This window comes from Apium graveolens, chromosome 2 (assembly GCF_009905375.1).
Source record: "Apium graveolens cultivar Ventura chromosome 2, ASM990537v1, whole genome shotgun sequence".
In the NCBI taxonomy this organism is placed as follows: domain Eukaryota; kingdom Viridiplantae; phylum Streptophyta; class Magnoliopsida; order Apiales; family Apiaceae; genus Apium; species Apium graveolens.
In genome coordinates this window covers 143751358-143766512 of record NC_133648.1, presented here as the reverse complement: position 1 = coordinate 143766512, position 15155 = coordinate 143751358, and the positions used below count along the sequence as shown (strand labels likewise).

At 36.5% G+C, this 15155-nt stretch overlaps 1 protein-coding gene across 1 annotated transcript; it reads right to left on the bottom strand.

Moving 5' to 3' along the window:
- Window positions 1-2128: 2128 nt before the first annotated feature.
- On the bottom strand, window positions 2129-7973 carry LOC141693960 (uncharacterized). Its single transcript, XM_074499157.1, has 5 exons — window positions 7525-7973; window positions 6716-7400; window positions 5575-5816; window positions 4327-4687; window positions 2129-2416 (listed from the first exon to the last, which is right to left on the bottom strand). The coding sequence occupies exons 1-5, from the start codon at window positions 7971-7973 to the stop codon at window positions 2129-2131; spliced, it is 2025 nt and encodes a 674-aa protein (XP_074355258.1).
- Window positions 7974-15155: the final 7182 nt, after the last annotated feature.

Below are 15155 nucleotides of genomic sequence, written 5' to 3'. Positions count from 1 at the left end.
CTTTCGATACCCCAAGGCTCGATCAACTACCATGACACAAGTATCGACTCCTGCAGAACTCGCGTGTAGCGTGATCAGTGCCTTCAGGCAAGTCCCACCTTACATTTCAAATTTTGCTAGCAATTAATCATTAATGGGTTATCACACAACCCTGTCTACCACAGAGCAAATGTCACTTTGAACATAACACATTGTCACTAACCATGGTTAACCATCACGGACCAGATTGAATATGGTCAACATTTCCGGACCATATAATCATGGTCAACGTTTCTGGACCATGTTGACCAGTTTTGAATATGAATCCCCGAGTAATTCCTTGATAGCGAAGCTAGACACTAGAAAATTTATTTGCTAAGTCTAGCACACAGCTAGCACTTTCCAAATAAATTACATTAACCCGAAAAATGGATTAATTCAGAGAACAAGGAAATAATTTTAGATGACACGGACAAGGCATCGTCTGGAAAGCAAAGGAGGTGACCATCTCGAACAAAGAGATGGGTCAAGTTCAAAGAAAAATTATTTAGTTATCTCAAATCAGAAGAATAACCAAACGACTAAATAACGTTCAGGACTATTGTGAGTAGGACCAATCACTACGAGTAATAAACTTAACATATTTTCTAATAATTTCTGATTCGAACAATGAATCAGTCCTTGACTTCAATAAAAGTGGATACATCTGGACAATAGATGTAACCGACAAGAAACGAATGTGGTTGACCCGAATTAAGGAATCAAACCTTAACTAAAAAAAATTAAAAGGAGTCGTCTCGATCAATGAGCACGACTAAGGTTTATTAAAAGATAGGGTAATCGATCGAAGAAATTTAAATACAAATAGCTAATCCAAAAAATATGATAATATTTTAAAAGTTCAGAAAATAAATCATTCTTAACTAAATAAATAAATTTGAAATAACAATACTTGAGAAAAATATAATTAAAAACATTTACGAAAACAAATATTTTTAAGGTGAGTGGAGAGATAGTAAACTTGTCTTGCTCGCCCGTATGCTAAGAATAATTATAATAATTTAAAACAATACGACAGCTCAACATTGCTCCAATATTCCACGAGTAAAAATAGAATTTCTATCAATTCATAAAATAAGGAAAAAAAAATTAAATAATATTCGACAAAGGAGCACAAACACTCACTCTAAATATTCTTTCTTAAAATATTTTAATGCCAATAATTTTTTTTAATTCATTATTTTAATAATAAATTAATCGAGTCATTTTATTTATTAAATTATACTAAGCTAACGATAATATCCCTAAAACTTGACTTTATTTATAATCCACATTTACACTCTTCAAGTTTTATTTCATAATTATTTTACTATTAAATAACTTGGTAACAATGCATCCACTCTAAGTATCTTGTATTATTTTTAATCACCACTTATACTATATTTCATAAATTAATACACAAATTCTTGTTTAACCAAAAATAATAATACGTTACTTTTATCTAATTTCTTTTTCCCATTAATCCAACTATTTCCCCCTTTTTTTTGTTTTAATGTCACTTTTATTTATCCCATTCTTTTATTACATTTATTACCCATTATTTATTATCCAATTAACAGTACTTATTATTTATCAACTCATTCTAATTTTATTTTACCAATTTACAAATTTACCCCCATTTTCCCCAAACTCATCCTCAACCTTTCCTCCCCCACCACCTCATCACCTTCCATGGCTGCCGCCGGCCGGAGCCTCCGCCGTCGGCCGTTTTCCGGCTAACCCGAAACATAATTTTCTTCGCATAATTCTGCTGCCCATGGCCCGATCTACAAGCTCCCATCAATCGTTTTTCCAGAAATTATTACCCACCCATTTTCCGGCTAAAATCTCTCTCCCTCTTCCTCTCTTTCTCTCCCTCACTCTCATTCTCTCTCTCTCATGTTCTCTCTCTCCCTCTCTCTCTCTTTCTCTCTGCTCTCTCTCTTCTTCCCTCTCTCACTCTCTGCAACTACCGAACACCACCACCACGCCGGTGGTGGCTCCGCCGTCGTCCCCCTTCCCCTGTACCAACATCACACATACACAACTCTCTCCTCTCAACCACTCTCATTCAATCTCTCCTTTCTCTTTCCCTCAATCTCTCCCTCTATTAGCCTCTCCATGTCTCGCTCTCGGTTGCTCTCTGCACAAACATGCAACACAGCAACAACACAATCAAAACTTCCTCTCCATTTTCTCCGTCTCCGACCGACCACCCTCCACCACCGCTGCACAAATACACACAACCAAACACACCACACAGATCTTCCCTTCTTCTCCTGCAACGTCCGTTTTCCGCCACCATGTCGGAAACCACCGCCGGCGACTCCACAGCCGCGGTGGCTCCGCCCGTTCTCCTCTCCTCCTCCAAACAACTCACGTACAGTTGTTCTCCCTCCTGTTTATCTTTTGCAAATTAGGACCCTTACCACAACAACCAACACATCTGGGAATACCCTTATTTACAGTTCTACAACCCTTTTAATTTGTAGTCCCCTTTTGTTAAAATAAAAAAAAACAATTAAATCAATAAATCTCAAGCCCCTTAATTATATCTTATCAATTTATTAGGTGTATACACACAACTTAAAGGCTGAAATTTTGCAACACTTGCCAAAATTAATTCCCTAACAATAACAACAATACTAATTTACTCCCTAATTATTCTCTAGAGATAAATTAAGGTTAATGACACCAAATCTTAGTAAAGAAGGATAAAATTTTGCAGTAGTTACCTTGAATGCAGATTAGTTGTATTACACAATCTCCAAATTTCCCTCTTTCTCCTGATCTTTTACTCTTCACAGACGGCTAAAAGAACCTTGGTAACCCTAATTATTATTATTTTAATAAGGGTATCTTTATCTAGACTCTTCCTAAAAAAATCTAACTTCCCGATGCTTCTACTCAAAATATCTAAGAAGCTTTAACTATAAGCCAAGCATTTTATTTTATTTATCACTTTTCTTTATGATGAAAATATTATTACCAACTAAAAAAAACATAAAGATAAAAATTTTCCTAAGTGAGTTAAATTAAAATATCTTAAAACAATTATGATACTAATTTTATTGAGTCTCAAATAAATCATTACTAGAGTTTAAATCTATCAAAATAATTTTACTAGTTAAAATAAAATAGTATTCTAAATAAATTAATTAGATGCTTTGAAAAAAAATAAATTTATAAAATAAATAGCTAATAGTTATTATAAATAAAACTAGGGATCTCCGCACACGGAATAAAATTTTTAAATGACTGATAAAATTTTCTAAGAATTAATTCTAGCCTTAAATTTTATTTTATTTAATTAATTATTCATTTATTTATTTATCTATTTATTATTTTTATCCGGGTACAAAAGCAAAATTTTCTCGAGGGCTAAAATTTATAAATTTTTGAGGCGGTCTAAATAAAAATTAGAATATTACTTGTGTGTTGTTACTTGTGTGTTGTCGGTCGTTACATTATCCCCTCCTTATAGGATTCCGTCCCCGGAATCACTCTCGTCGCTGAATAGAAACGGGTACTTGTTGCGCATCTCACTCTCGAGTTCCCAAGTAGCTTCTTCAGTTGCGTGATTTCACCATAACACTTTGACCAAAGGTATATTCTTCTGTTTTAATTCTTGTACTTTCCGATCTATAATTTCCAACGGTTGCTCTTCATAAGTCAAATTAGATTTTACCTCAATCGGCTCGTAATTAAGGACATGGCAGTTATCTTGATGATATTTCTTTAGTACAGATATATGAAATACGTCATGAATATGTTGTAGATCTGGTGGTAATGCTAATTGATAAGAGACTGATCCGACTCTCTTTAAGATTTCAAAAGGTCCAATAAATCGAGGGCTCAATTTGCCTTTCTTGCCAAATCTCATCACACCCTTCCAAGGGGAAATCTTTAATAAAACCTTTTCTCCAATTTCAAATTCCTTATCTTTTCTTCCTTGATTCGCGTACTTTCTCTGTCGGTCTTGAGCAGCCACTAACCTTTTACAGATATTTTCAATGGATTATTTAGTCTGTTGGATCATTTCTGGGCCTAGTAACTTCCTTTCTCCAACTTCATCCCAGCAAACCGGTGAGCGACACTTCCTTCCATATAATGCCTCATAAGGAGCCATATCTATACTTGAATGATAGCTATTATTATAGGCGAACTCAACTAAAGGTAAATGGTCATCCCAACTCCCTTTGAAATCCAAAGCGCAAGCTCTTAACATATCCTCTAGTGTTTGAATCGTCCTTTCACTTTGTCCATCCGTCTGTGGATGATAAGCGGTGCTCATACTAAGTCTTGTACCAAGGCATTCCTGAAAGCTCTTCCAAACTTCGATGTGAATCTGGCATCTCTATCTGACACTATAGACACAAGGACTCCATGTCGAGTCACTATTTCCTTTAAATATAGAGTCACCAATTTCTCAATTGTGTACCTTTCATTTATTGGTAGGAAATGTGCTGATTTAGTGAGTCGGTCCACTATAACCCATATGGCGTCATGATTGGCTCTAGTTCGAGGTAAACCTACAACAAAATCCATTGTAATATGCTCCCACTTCCACTCGGGAATTTCTAGAGGTTGCAAAAGTCCACTTGGCCTTTGATGTTCAGCTTTTACCTGTTGACATGTCAAGCACCTACTAACCCATTCTGCAATCTCCCTGTTCATATTGGGCCACCAATAATTTTGCTTAATGTCCTGATACATTTTTGTGCTTCCTGGAAGAATTGAATAACGTGAGTTATGGGCTTCATTCATGATCTCATGTTTCAACTCTTCAACATTCGGAATCCAGATTTGTGAGGCATATCTCCTAATTCCTTTTTCATCTTTTGAACTTCGAAGTTCTTCTCTTGTCAACTCAGACCTTCTTTCTTCTAAAAACTATTCTTGACATCTGCGTATCTTCTCAATTAGTTCTGGTTGTACACGAATCTCAAATACGTGCTCTTTAGCTTGGACTGGAATCTTGACTTCTAATTCCATCTTCTCGAACTCCCTGATCAGCTCTTCCGAAGTAATCAACATCTTAAGTCTTTCTTTTCTACTCAAAGCGTCTGCATCGACATTTGCCTTTCCAGGGTGATAGTTTATCGTGCAATCGTAGTCCTTTATCAATTCCAACCAATGTCTATGTCTCATATTCAGCTCTTTCTGGGTGAAAATATACTTCAGACTTTTATGGTCCGTGTAGATCTCACACTTTTCCCCATATAAATAATGTCTCCAAATCTTAAGCGCAAACACTATGGCTGCTAATTCCAGATCATGCATTGAATACCTAGTCTCGTATTCCTTTAGTTGTCGAGAAGCGTAGGCAATTACTTTCCTATTTGCATTAAAACGCAACCTAGGCCTTTATGTGACGCGTCACTGTAAATTACAAAGTTTCCTTTCTCATCGGGTAAGGTTAAAACTGGTTCAGATATTAATCTCTTCTTGAGTTCTTGAAAACTCTCTTCACATTTCGGGGTCCATTCAAACTTCTCGCTCTTTCTTGTGAGTTTGGTCAATGGAGTGGATATTTTGGAAAAATCTTTGACGAACCTTCGATAGTAGCCAGCTAATCCAAGAAAACTCCTAACTTCAGTTGGTGTCTTTAGTAGTTCCCAATTTGCAACTGCTTCCACCTTTTCAGGGTCAATAGAAATTCCTTCACGACTTACTATATGACCTAAGAATTGCACTTTCTCCAACCAAAACTCGCATTTTGAAAATTTAGCATACAACTTTTCTTTCCTTAGGATATCCAAGGTCAATCTAAGGTGTTCCGCAAGCTCATAAGGTGTCTTGGAGTATATCAAGATGTCATCAATAAATACAATTACAAACTTGTCCAGGTACTTCTTGAACACTCTATTCATTAGATCCATGAAGGCAGCTGGAGCATTCGTCAATCCAAATGGCATGACTAAAAATTCGTAATGTCCGTATCGAGTCCTAAAAGCGGTCTTTGGAATATCTTCAGGCTTGATTTTTAGTTGATGATAACCTGACCTTAAGTCAATCTTTGAAAAGTGAGCAGCTCCTTTTAGTTGATCGAACAAGTCATCAATCCTCGGTAGTGGATATTTGTTCTTTATTGTCATCTTATTTAATTCACGATAATCGATACATAACCGCATGGATCCATCTTTCTTCTTTACAAACAGAAGTGGTGCTCCCCAAGGAGCCACACTAGGACGAATCACTCCCTTTTCTAGCAGCTCTTGTAGTTGGGTCGCTAATTCCTTCATTTCAATGGGTGCCATCCTATAAGGTGCTTTAGAAATAGGTTGTGTTCTTGGAGCAAGGTCGATCGTGAATTCTATCTCCCTATCAGGGGGCAATCCCGGTAATTCTTCCGGAAAGACATCTTCAAATTCATTGACCACAGGAATTTCTTTGATCTTAGGGGTGTGGTTTCTATGTCTATCACGTGAGCTAAATAAGCTTGACATCCTTGCCGAAGGAATCTCTTTGCTTCCATCATGGTTAAGAACTTATTCCTTTGTTTTCGTCCATGCATCATTACTCGTTTACCCTCTGGCTTTTTCACACTTACTCGCTTTCGTCGACAATTAATTTGTGCGTCATATTTAACTAACCAATCCATTCCTAAAATCACGTCAAATTCTCCTAACTTAAAAGGAATGAGGTCAGCAGTAAAATGTTGTCCACATATTTCTATGTCACAATTTTGACATACTTGATCAACATTGACAACTTCCTGGTTTGCTACTTCTATGGCCATAACTTCTTCTAACGTAGCTGACTCGATGCCCAACTTACTCATACAGTTCAAAGATATAAAAGATCTTGTAGCACCGGAATCAATTAAAATACATGCATCTTCAGAATTAACTAGAAGCGTACCTGCTATAACATCATTATCAGCATCGGCATCTTTAACCGTCATGTTGAAAGTGTGTGCAGTAGGCTTGTTGCTTGGAGGTGCCATAAGTCTAAGTGTCGAGCTTTCCTTAGGTGCTTGCTTTCGACAATCTTTAGCCATGTGACCCTTCTTCCCACAAGAGTAACAAATAGTAGCTTTTTCCTTGCAGTGAGACGCATAGTGTCCTTTTTGTCCGCAGTTGAAACAAGTGACATTTGCCTGATAACACTCCCCAAGATGCTTTCTTCCACATGTTTTGCACTCAGGTACAGGAGGTTTGCCCTGAAGCAAGTTAGAGTTTTGAGGGGTCCAGAATTTTGTATTATCCTTCCGAGCACCAACATTTTCAATCCTTCTATTTCCAATGTTCGTGTCCTCACGTTTCACAAAAGGTCGTTTCCCTGGCTGATTTTCAACCTTTTTCTCAAAACTTCTTCCACTATGGTTTTGGAACTTTCTCTTCTTCACATTTGCGTCCTTAGCATACAGTTCGCTTCCACTTTCCACAATTGCAACTTTTTGAACTAGTGTAGTGTAGTTGGTGGTTCTGAATGTAGGGTTTTAGTCCTTGCTGAAATCGCTTGGCTTTCTTCTCATCAGTGTCAACATGGTATGGGAAGAACCTAGAGAGCTCAGTGAACTTAGCTTCATATTCAGCTACTGACATGTTTCCTTGCTTAAGTTCTAAAAACTTAAGTTCCATCTGATTCTCCATGTATTTTGGAAAGTACTTTTCGAGGAACAGTTTCGTAAATCTAGTCCATGGTATAGGAAAAGTGGTTTCAAGTGTTTTCTTGGCTTCCCACCAATAGTTAGCTTCTCCTTTTAGCATATAGGCAGCAAAGATAGTTTTCTTCTCTTCTTTAACATCAACTATTTCAAATGTCTTTTCGATCTCACGAAGCCAAACTCGAGCCTCAACAGGGTCAGTGGTACCTTTGAACTCAGGAGGGTTCAAAGATTTAAAGGATTTGAAGGTAACAGTAGATGGGGTTTGCTGATCTTGTGGTCCCCCTCCTCTAGTTGGAGGATTTTGAGTTTGTTGTCGCAGAAATGCCACCAATAATTGCATAGGATCATCTTGATTCGGAGGTGGGGTCGGGTCCCTATGTTGCCTTCGGTCTTGGTTTTGTTGCAGGTGAGGTTGGGTATCATGGCTTTCTTCTTCTGGTGGAGGTGGAGGATTCTTCTTAGGTCATCCTCTTGGCATCTTCTTGCTATTTAAAATAAAACAATAGGTTGATTAAAATATTCCAAAACAGTATAACGTCCCAACAAGTAAAAAAAACAGGGTATAAAAAATTTCATGTATATCATGACAAAAAGGTAAACCTCAAATTCGAGTTGAATATAATCATGAAATCCTTTTTCCTAAAATAAGTCTCTTGAACTTGAGTAACATAATAATTAAACTATTTCCCAAAATATACATCATGTCTCATTATTTGAACCTCGAGTTTTAATCATTTTTTTTTCTAACTTTTTGAAAAGTTTCGGTATTTATCGCAACCATGTAAAATCTATATCTACCAAGGCAACATAATAAAATGCTAACAAATATAAAATACCATAACATCCATAATATAAAAGAGTCATCAACCATCTGATGATGATATCATACTCTGCCGACAGAGAGTATATCATAATACATAACAAAAGTGATACCCCAACAGGCTGGGTCAAAATATCAGTACACCATAATGATCAAGTACATCATCATAACATCCTACTACATACTAGAGATCAAGTCAACTACTATGTCAATCTCGAGACTGCATCAAAACAAAAAGTCTACAGCCTCATCAGCATCAAATCTATCACTACAACTATCAGCAGTACAGTCAGCAGCTAGCATCATAAGTACGAGTCACCAAAAGATAGGGATACACACTATATAGACGTGTTATCCCTCAAAAAGTCAAAAGACTGCACAATATCCATAGTCATGATCGGTCAATGACTGAACAACGAGGTGATCCTCCCACGAAACTCTGTGATCGCTCTCTCCACAAGTGTGGCCATCGTGGCGCTATCAACCTGGCCAGAACTCGTAGATGGTATCCCAGTAATAGAACTCCTCAAACCAGTTAGAATAGTCTCAGCAATCTGGTGAACAATCTCCATCTGAACATCCCTAGTCAAAGCACTACCACCAAGGTGAACACGAGTAGGGTCTGTAGCAGTAAGTAGCCTGATAAGAGACTCTTTAGTGTCAAAAAGGTCCTCATACCTATGCCATAACCACTGATGCTGCTGGAACAATGAATAGTAAAGGTGAAATGGTACCATGCCAGACTCGACCACATCAGGAGCAAGGGGTAACGGTGGCATAACAGCCGTAGCGCCTACAGGGCTAGTATCAGGAGTATGAACGGATACTGGAGGTGCAGAAGGCGCAGTGTCACAAACAGGTGCCTCAGAAGTAACAGCAACTATGGGACCAAGAACAGTCGGCTCTACAGGAGCCTGCACATAAACAGGAGCTAGTGCAGAGAATAAAGCAGATAAAGAGACAAGTGGTCCTGGAGGTGCAGAGCTAATCAATCTCTCAGTACGGACTGGTGAAAGCTGGCTCTCATCAACACGCTCAGTCCTAATAGGGCTCGGTATCTCAAAACGATACCTATCAGCAGTGATCATATGGGTCTGGGGCTCGACCGAGGCAGGGTGGAAGTGACTAACCAGTTCAGCAACCATGACATCCACTTCTCTAGACTCAGGTGGTACATAAGCAGATGATAACGTCTGAGTGAGTGCAGATAAAGGTACAACAGGGGTGATCTCCGCCAGTGAAGCATACACAGAATCCTGTATCTCAGGAGCAGAAACAGCTGTAGGTGTCACTACAAGTACAGGGTCAACCTCATAATCCAAATCAACGATCTCAGGGGGTATAACTGGTGGTGGAGATATAACCGCAATGGATGAGTCGTCGCTATCACAGTCGATAACCATAATCTCCTCTGAAGGATCACTGTCAGACTCGGAACCAGAGCTGAATGCGTCTCGAGGGTATGGCGTCGGGGGGTCTATCACGAACAGATCGGGTACCTGACATCTAAATACATATACACAAATGCACCAAATCGTTGTTAAATATTAGTCTCTAAAATCCACTCAATTCTCTAATATACTTCACAATAAGTCTTATATCTTAATAGTTAGGTTTAGCTAAATTCTTATATGTTTAAAGTTATACGTACTTAGTATAATCTTATTTCGCTCTCAAATTACATTCCTAGGGGTTCGCGTCCTAAGAATATAACTATAGCTCTGATGCCACCTCTGTAGCGCCCCCAAACCCGCTCTTTCACGGATTTGGGTCGCCACATCATGCAGTGTATCAAATACCTGTTTACTATTACAATAGCATAAAAAGTACTTTTATTACATTTATCTTATCACGTCCACAGACCCAAGGATCACTTACTAATACCATACATACTCCGCGAACCAAAGTATCAACCACTAGAACTTTATTACATAACTAAAATTTATTCCACTGTTAGGCGACTTCCATAGCATATGGCTGGAACGCAGACAATCTAACGATCCATGCTTGAACTTGGCATCTTTTCCTTGCCCTTCGCACGCGGATTTGGATGTTTATCATTTTCTGATTTGACTGCTAAAAGAAATGTAATGATAGAAAGAGTGAGCATCAATATGCTCAACAAATTCACTATTTAACCAACACCCAAAAATAGGAAATAACAGAATACATTTGAATTTTTTTTAAGAATAAACGATAACTGACGACTTAAATAATAAAACTCAAATATGAGAATGTTAACAACTCAAACACATCTTTAAACAACATGACACAAGAGCATACTGGTCGTCCACCTTTCGATACCCCATGGCTCGATCAACTACCATGACACAAGTATCGACTCCTGCAGAACTCGCGTGTAGCGTGATCAGTCCCTTCAGGCAAGTCCCACCTTACATTTCAAATTTTGCTAGCAATTAATCATTAATGGGTTATCACACAACCCTGTCTACCACAGAGAAAATATCACTTTGAACATAACACATTGTCACTAACCATGGTTAACCATCACGGACCAGATTGGATATGGTCAACGTTTCCGGACCATATAATCATGGTCAACGTTTCTGGACCATGTTGACCAGTTTTGAATATGAATCCCCGAGTAATTCCTTGATAGCGAAGCTAGACACTAGAAAATTGATTTGCTAAGTCTAGCACACAGCTAGCACTTTCCAAATAAATTACATTAACCCAAAAAATGGATTAATTCAGAGAACAAGGAAATAATTTTAGACGACACGGACAAGGCATCGTCTGGAAAGCAAAGGAGGTGACCATCTCGAACAAAGAGATGGGTCAAGTTCAAAGAAAAATTATTTAGTTATCTCAAATCAGAAGAATAACCAAACGACTAAATAACGTTCAGGACTATTGTGAGTAGGACCAATCACTACGAGTAATAAACTTAACATATTTCCTAATAATTTCTGATTCGAACAATGAATCAGTCCTTGACTTCAATAAAAGTGGATACATCTGGACAATAGATGTAACCGACAAGAAACGAATGTGGTTGACCTGAATTAAGGAATCAGACCTTAACTAAAAGAAATTAAAAGGAGTCGTCTCGATCAATGAGCACGACTAAGGTTTATTAAAAGATAGGGTAATCGATCGAAGAAATTTAAATACAAATAGCTAATCCAAAAAATATGATAATATTTTAAAAGTTCAGAAAATAAATCATTCTTAAATAAATAAATAAATTTGAAATAACAATACTCGAGAAAAATATAATTAAAAACATTTACGAAAACAAATATTTTTAAGGTGAGTGGAGAGATAGTAAACTTGCCTTGCTCGCCCGTATGCTAAGAATAATTATAATAATTTAAAACAATACGCGAGCTCAATATTGCTCCAATATTCCACGAGGAAAAATAGAATTTCCATCAATTCATAAAATAAGGAAAAAAAATTAAATAATATTCGACAAAGGAGCTCAAACACTCACTCTAAATATTCTTTCTTAAAATATTTTAATGCCAATAATTTTTTTTAATTCATTATTTTAATAATGAATTAATCGAGTCATTTTATTTATTAAATTATACTAAGCTAACGATAATATCCCTAAAACTTGACTTTATTTATAATCCACATTTACACTCTTCTATTTTTATTTCATAATTATTTTACTATTAAATAACTTGGTAACAATGCATCCACTCTAAGTATCTTGTATTATTTTTAATCACCACTTATACTATATTCCATAAATTAATACTCAAATTCTTGTTTAACCAAAAATAATAATACGTTACTTTTATCTAATTTCTTTTTCCCATTAATCAAACTATTTCCCCTTTTTTTTTGTTTTAATGTCACTTTTATTTATCCCATTCTTTTATTTCATTTATTACCCATTAATTATTATCCAATTAACAATACTTATTATTTATCAACTCATTTTAATTCTATTTTACCAATTTACAGATTTACCCCCATTTTCCCCAAACTCATCCTCAACCTTTCCTCCCCCCACCTCATCACCTTCCATGGCTGCCGCCGGCCGGAGCCGCCGCCACCGGCCGTTTTCCGGCTAACCCGAAACATAATTTTTTTCGAATAATTCTGCTGCCCATGGCCCGATCTACAAGCTCCCATCAATCGTTTTTCCAGAAATTATTACCCACCCATTTTCCGGCTAAAATCTCTCTCCCTCTTCCTCCCTTTCTTTCCCTCACTCTCGTTCTCTCTCTCTCTTGTTCTCTCTCTCCCTCTCTCTCTTTCTCTCTGCTCTCTCTCTTCTTCCCTCTCTCACTCTCTGCAACTACCGAACACCACCACCACGCCGGTGGTGGCTCCGCCGTCGTCCCCCTTCCCCTGTACCAACATCACACATACACAACTTCCTCCTTTCAACCACTCTCAATCAATCTCTCCCCTCTCTTTCCCTCAATCTCTCCCTCTATTAGCCTCTCCATGTCTCACTCTCGGTTGCTCTCTGCACAAACATGCAACACAACAACAACACAATCAACACTTCCTCTCCGTTTTCTCCGTCTTCGACCGACCACCCTCCACCACCACTGCACAAATACACAAAACCAAACACACCACACAGATCTTCCCTTCTTCTCCTGCAACGTCCGTTTTCCGCCACCATGTCGGAAACCATGCCGGCGACTCCACAGCCGCGGTGACTCCGCCCGTTCTCCTACTCCAAACAACTCACGTACAGTTGTTCTCCCCCCCTGTTTATCTTTTGCAAATTAGGACCCTTACCACAGCAACCAACACATCTGGGAATACCCTTATTTACAGTTCTACAACCCTTTTAATTTGTAGTCCCCTTTTGTTAAAATAAAAATAAATAAATAAATAAACAATTAAATCAATAAATCTCAAGCCCCTTAATTATATCTTATCAATTTATTAGGTGTATACATACAACTTAAAGGCTGAAATTTTACAACACTTGCCAAAATTAATTCCCTAACAATAACAACAATACTAATCTACTCCCTAATTATTCTCTAGAGATAAATTAAGGTTAATGACACCAAATCTTAGTAAAGAAGGATAAAATTTTGCAGTAGTTACCTTGAATGCAGATTAGTTGTATTACACAATCTCCTAATTTCCCTCTTTCTCCTGATCTTTTACTCTTCACAGACGGCTAAAAGAACCTTGGTAACCCTAATTATTTTTTTTATAAGGGTATCTTTATCTAGACTCTTCCTAAAAAAATCTAACTTCCCGATGCTTCTACTCAAAATATCTAAGAAGCTTCAATTATAAGCCAAGCATTTTATTTTATTTATCACTTTTCTTTATGATGAAAATATTATTACCAACTAAAAAAAACATGAAGATAAAAATTTTCCTAAGTGAGTTAAATTAAAATATCTTAAAACAATTATGATACTAATTTTATTGAGTCTCAAATAAATCATTACTAGAGTTTAAATCTATCAAAATAATTTTACTAGTTAAAATAAAATAGTATTCTAAATAAATTAATTAGCTGCTTTGAAAAAAAATAAATTTATAAAATAAAAAACTAATAGTTATTATAAATAAAACTAGGGATCTCCGCACACGGAATAAAATTTTTAAATGACTGATAAAATTTTCTAAGAATTAATTCTAGCCTCAAATTTTATTTTATTTAATTATTTATTCATTTATTTATTTATCTATTTATTATTTTTATCCGGGTACAAAAGCAAAATTTTCTCGAGGGCTAAAATTTATAAATTTTTGAGGCGGTCTAAATAAAAATTAGAATATTACTGGTTTATTGTCGGTCGTTACAATAATAATATTAATAATATTAATAATAATAATAATAATTAAATAAATAATTAATTAATTTTAGAAAATATTTCAGTATTATTTATAATATAAATTAATTAATTAAATAGTTAATTAATCAATTTATAAAATAAATAAAACTGGTTTTTATAATTAATAAAATTAAAATTCCAGAAGCAGTTGTCAGAAAATGGATTTTGACAAAACGGATCAAAACCGGGTTGCAAAACGGGTTGCAACCGGGTCAAGATGAACAAAACGGGTCAGGAAGAAGTCACCGGAAAATTCATAGTTTTCGGTGGGTTTCCCGGACTCCGTTCAGTCAGATTCAGGCCAAAACCAACATCGTTTGGTTCCTTTCTCGACTAGGATCGATTCCAAATCAACTCAACATCTCAGGCATACCGTTCAATCATCTGAATCATCCCGGAAATCTGCAACTCCGACCAAAACCGATTGAAACTCTGGCTAAACATAAATCTAACTATTTTGTACACGAAACTTCGTGTTCTATATCTCAAATCAAAGCTTATGAACTATACAATCAAAGCCCTCACATCTAAGGAAAAAAATTTATTCAAACTCAAAATCATATAAATAAAAAATTGGGTATAAACCCTAATAATCGAATTCGATCATCATGATTCGTTTGTTTAATTAACCACCATGAATCGATTGCAAACATCACAGAGAAGCTATATCAATAATCAAATCATCCTAATAACCCTAGAATCAAAAAGTCCCAATTCAGGTGTAAACCCTAAAAATCAAAATCGAAAAATAACAGATTAAAACATGAAATTAATGCTAGAATCGAAAGAACTGATCAAAAGGATGAATTTGAGTACTCACATCGATCGATTTGGTGCACAAAACTGATCAAAATCACGGTTTGATTACACGACCTGAATCCGGAAACCCTGACCTGAATTATAGAGA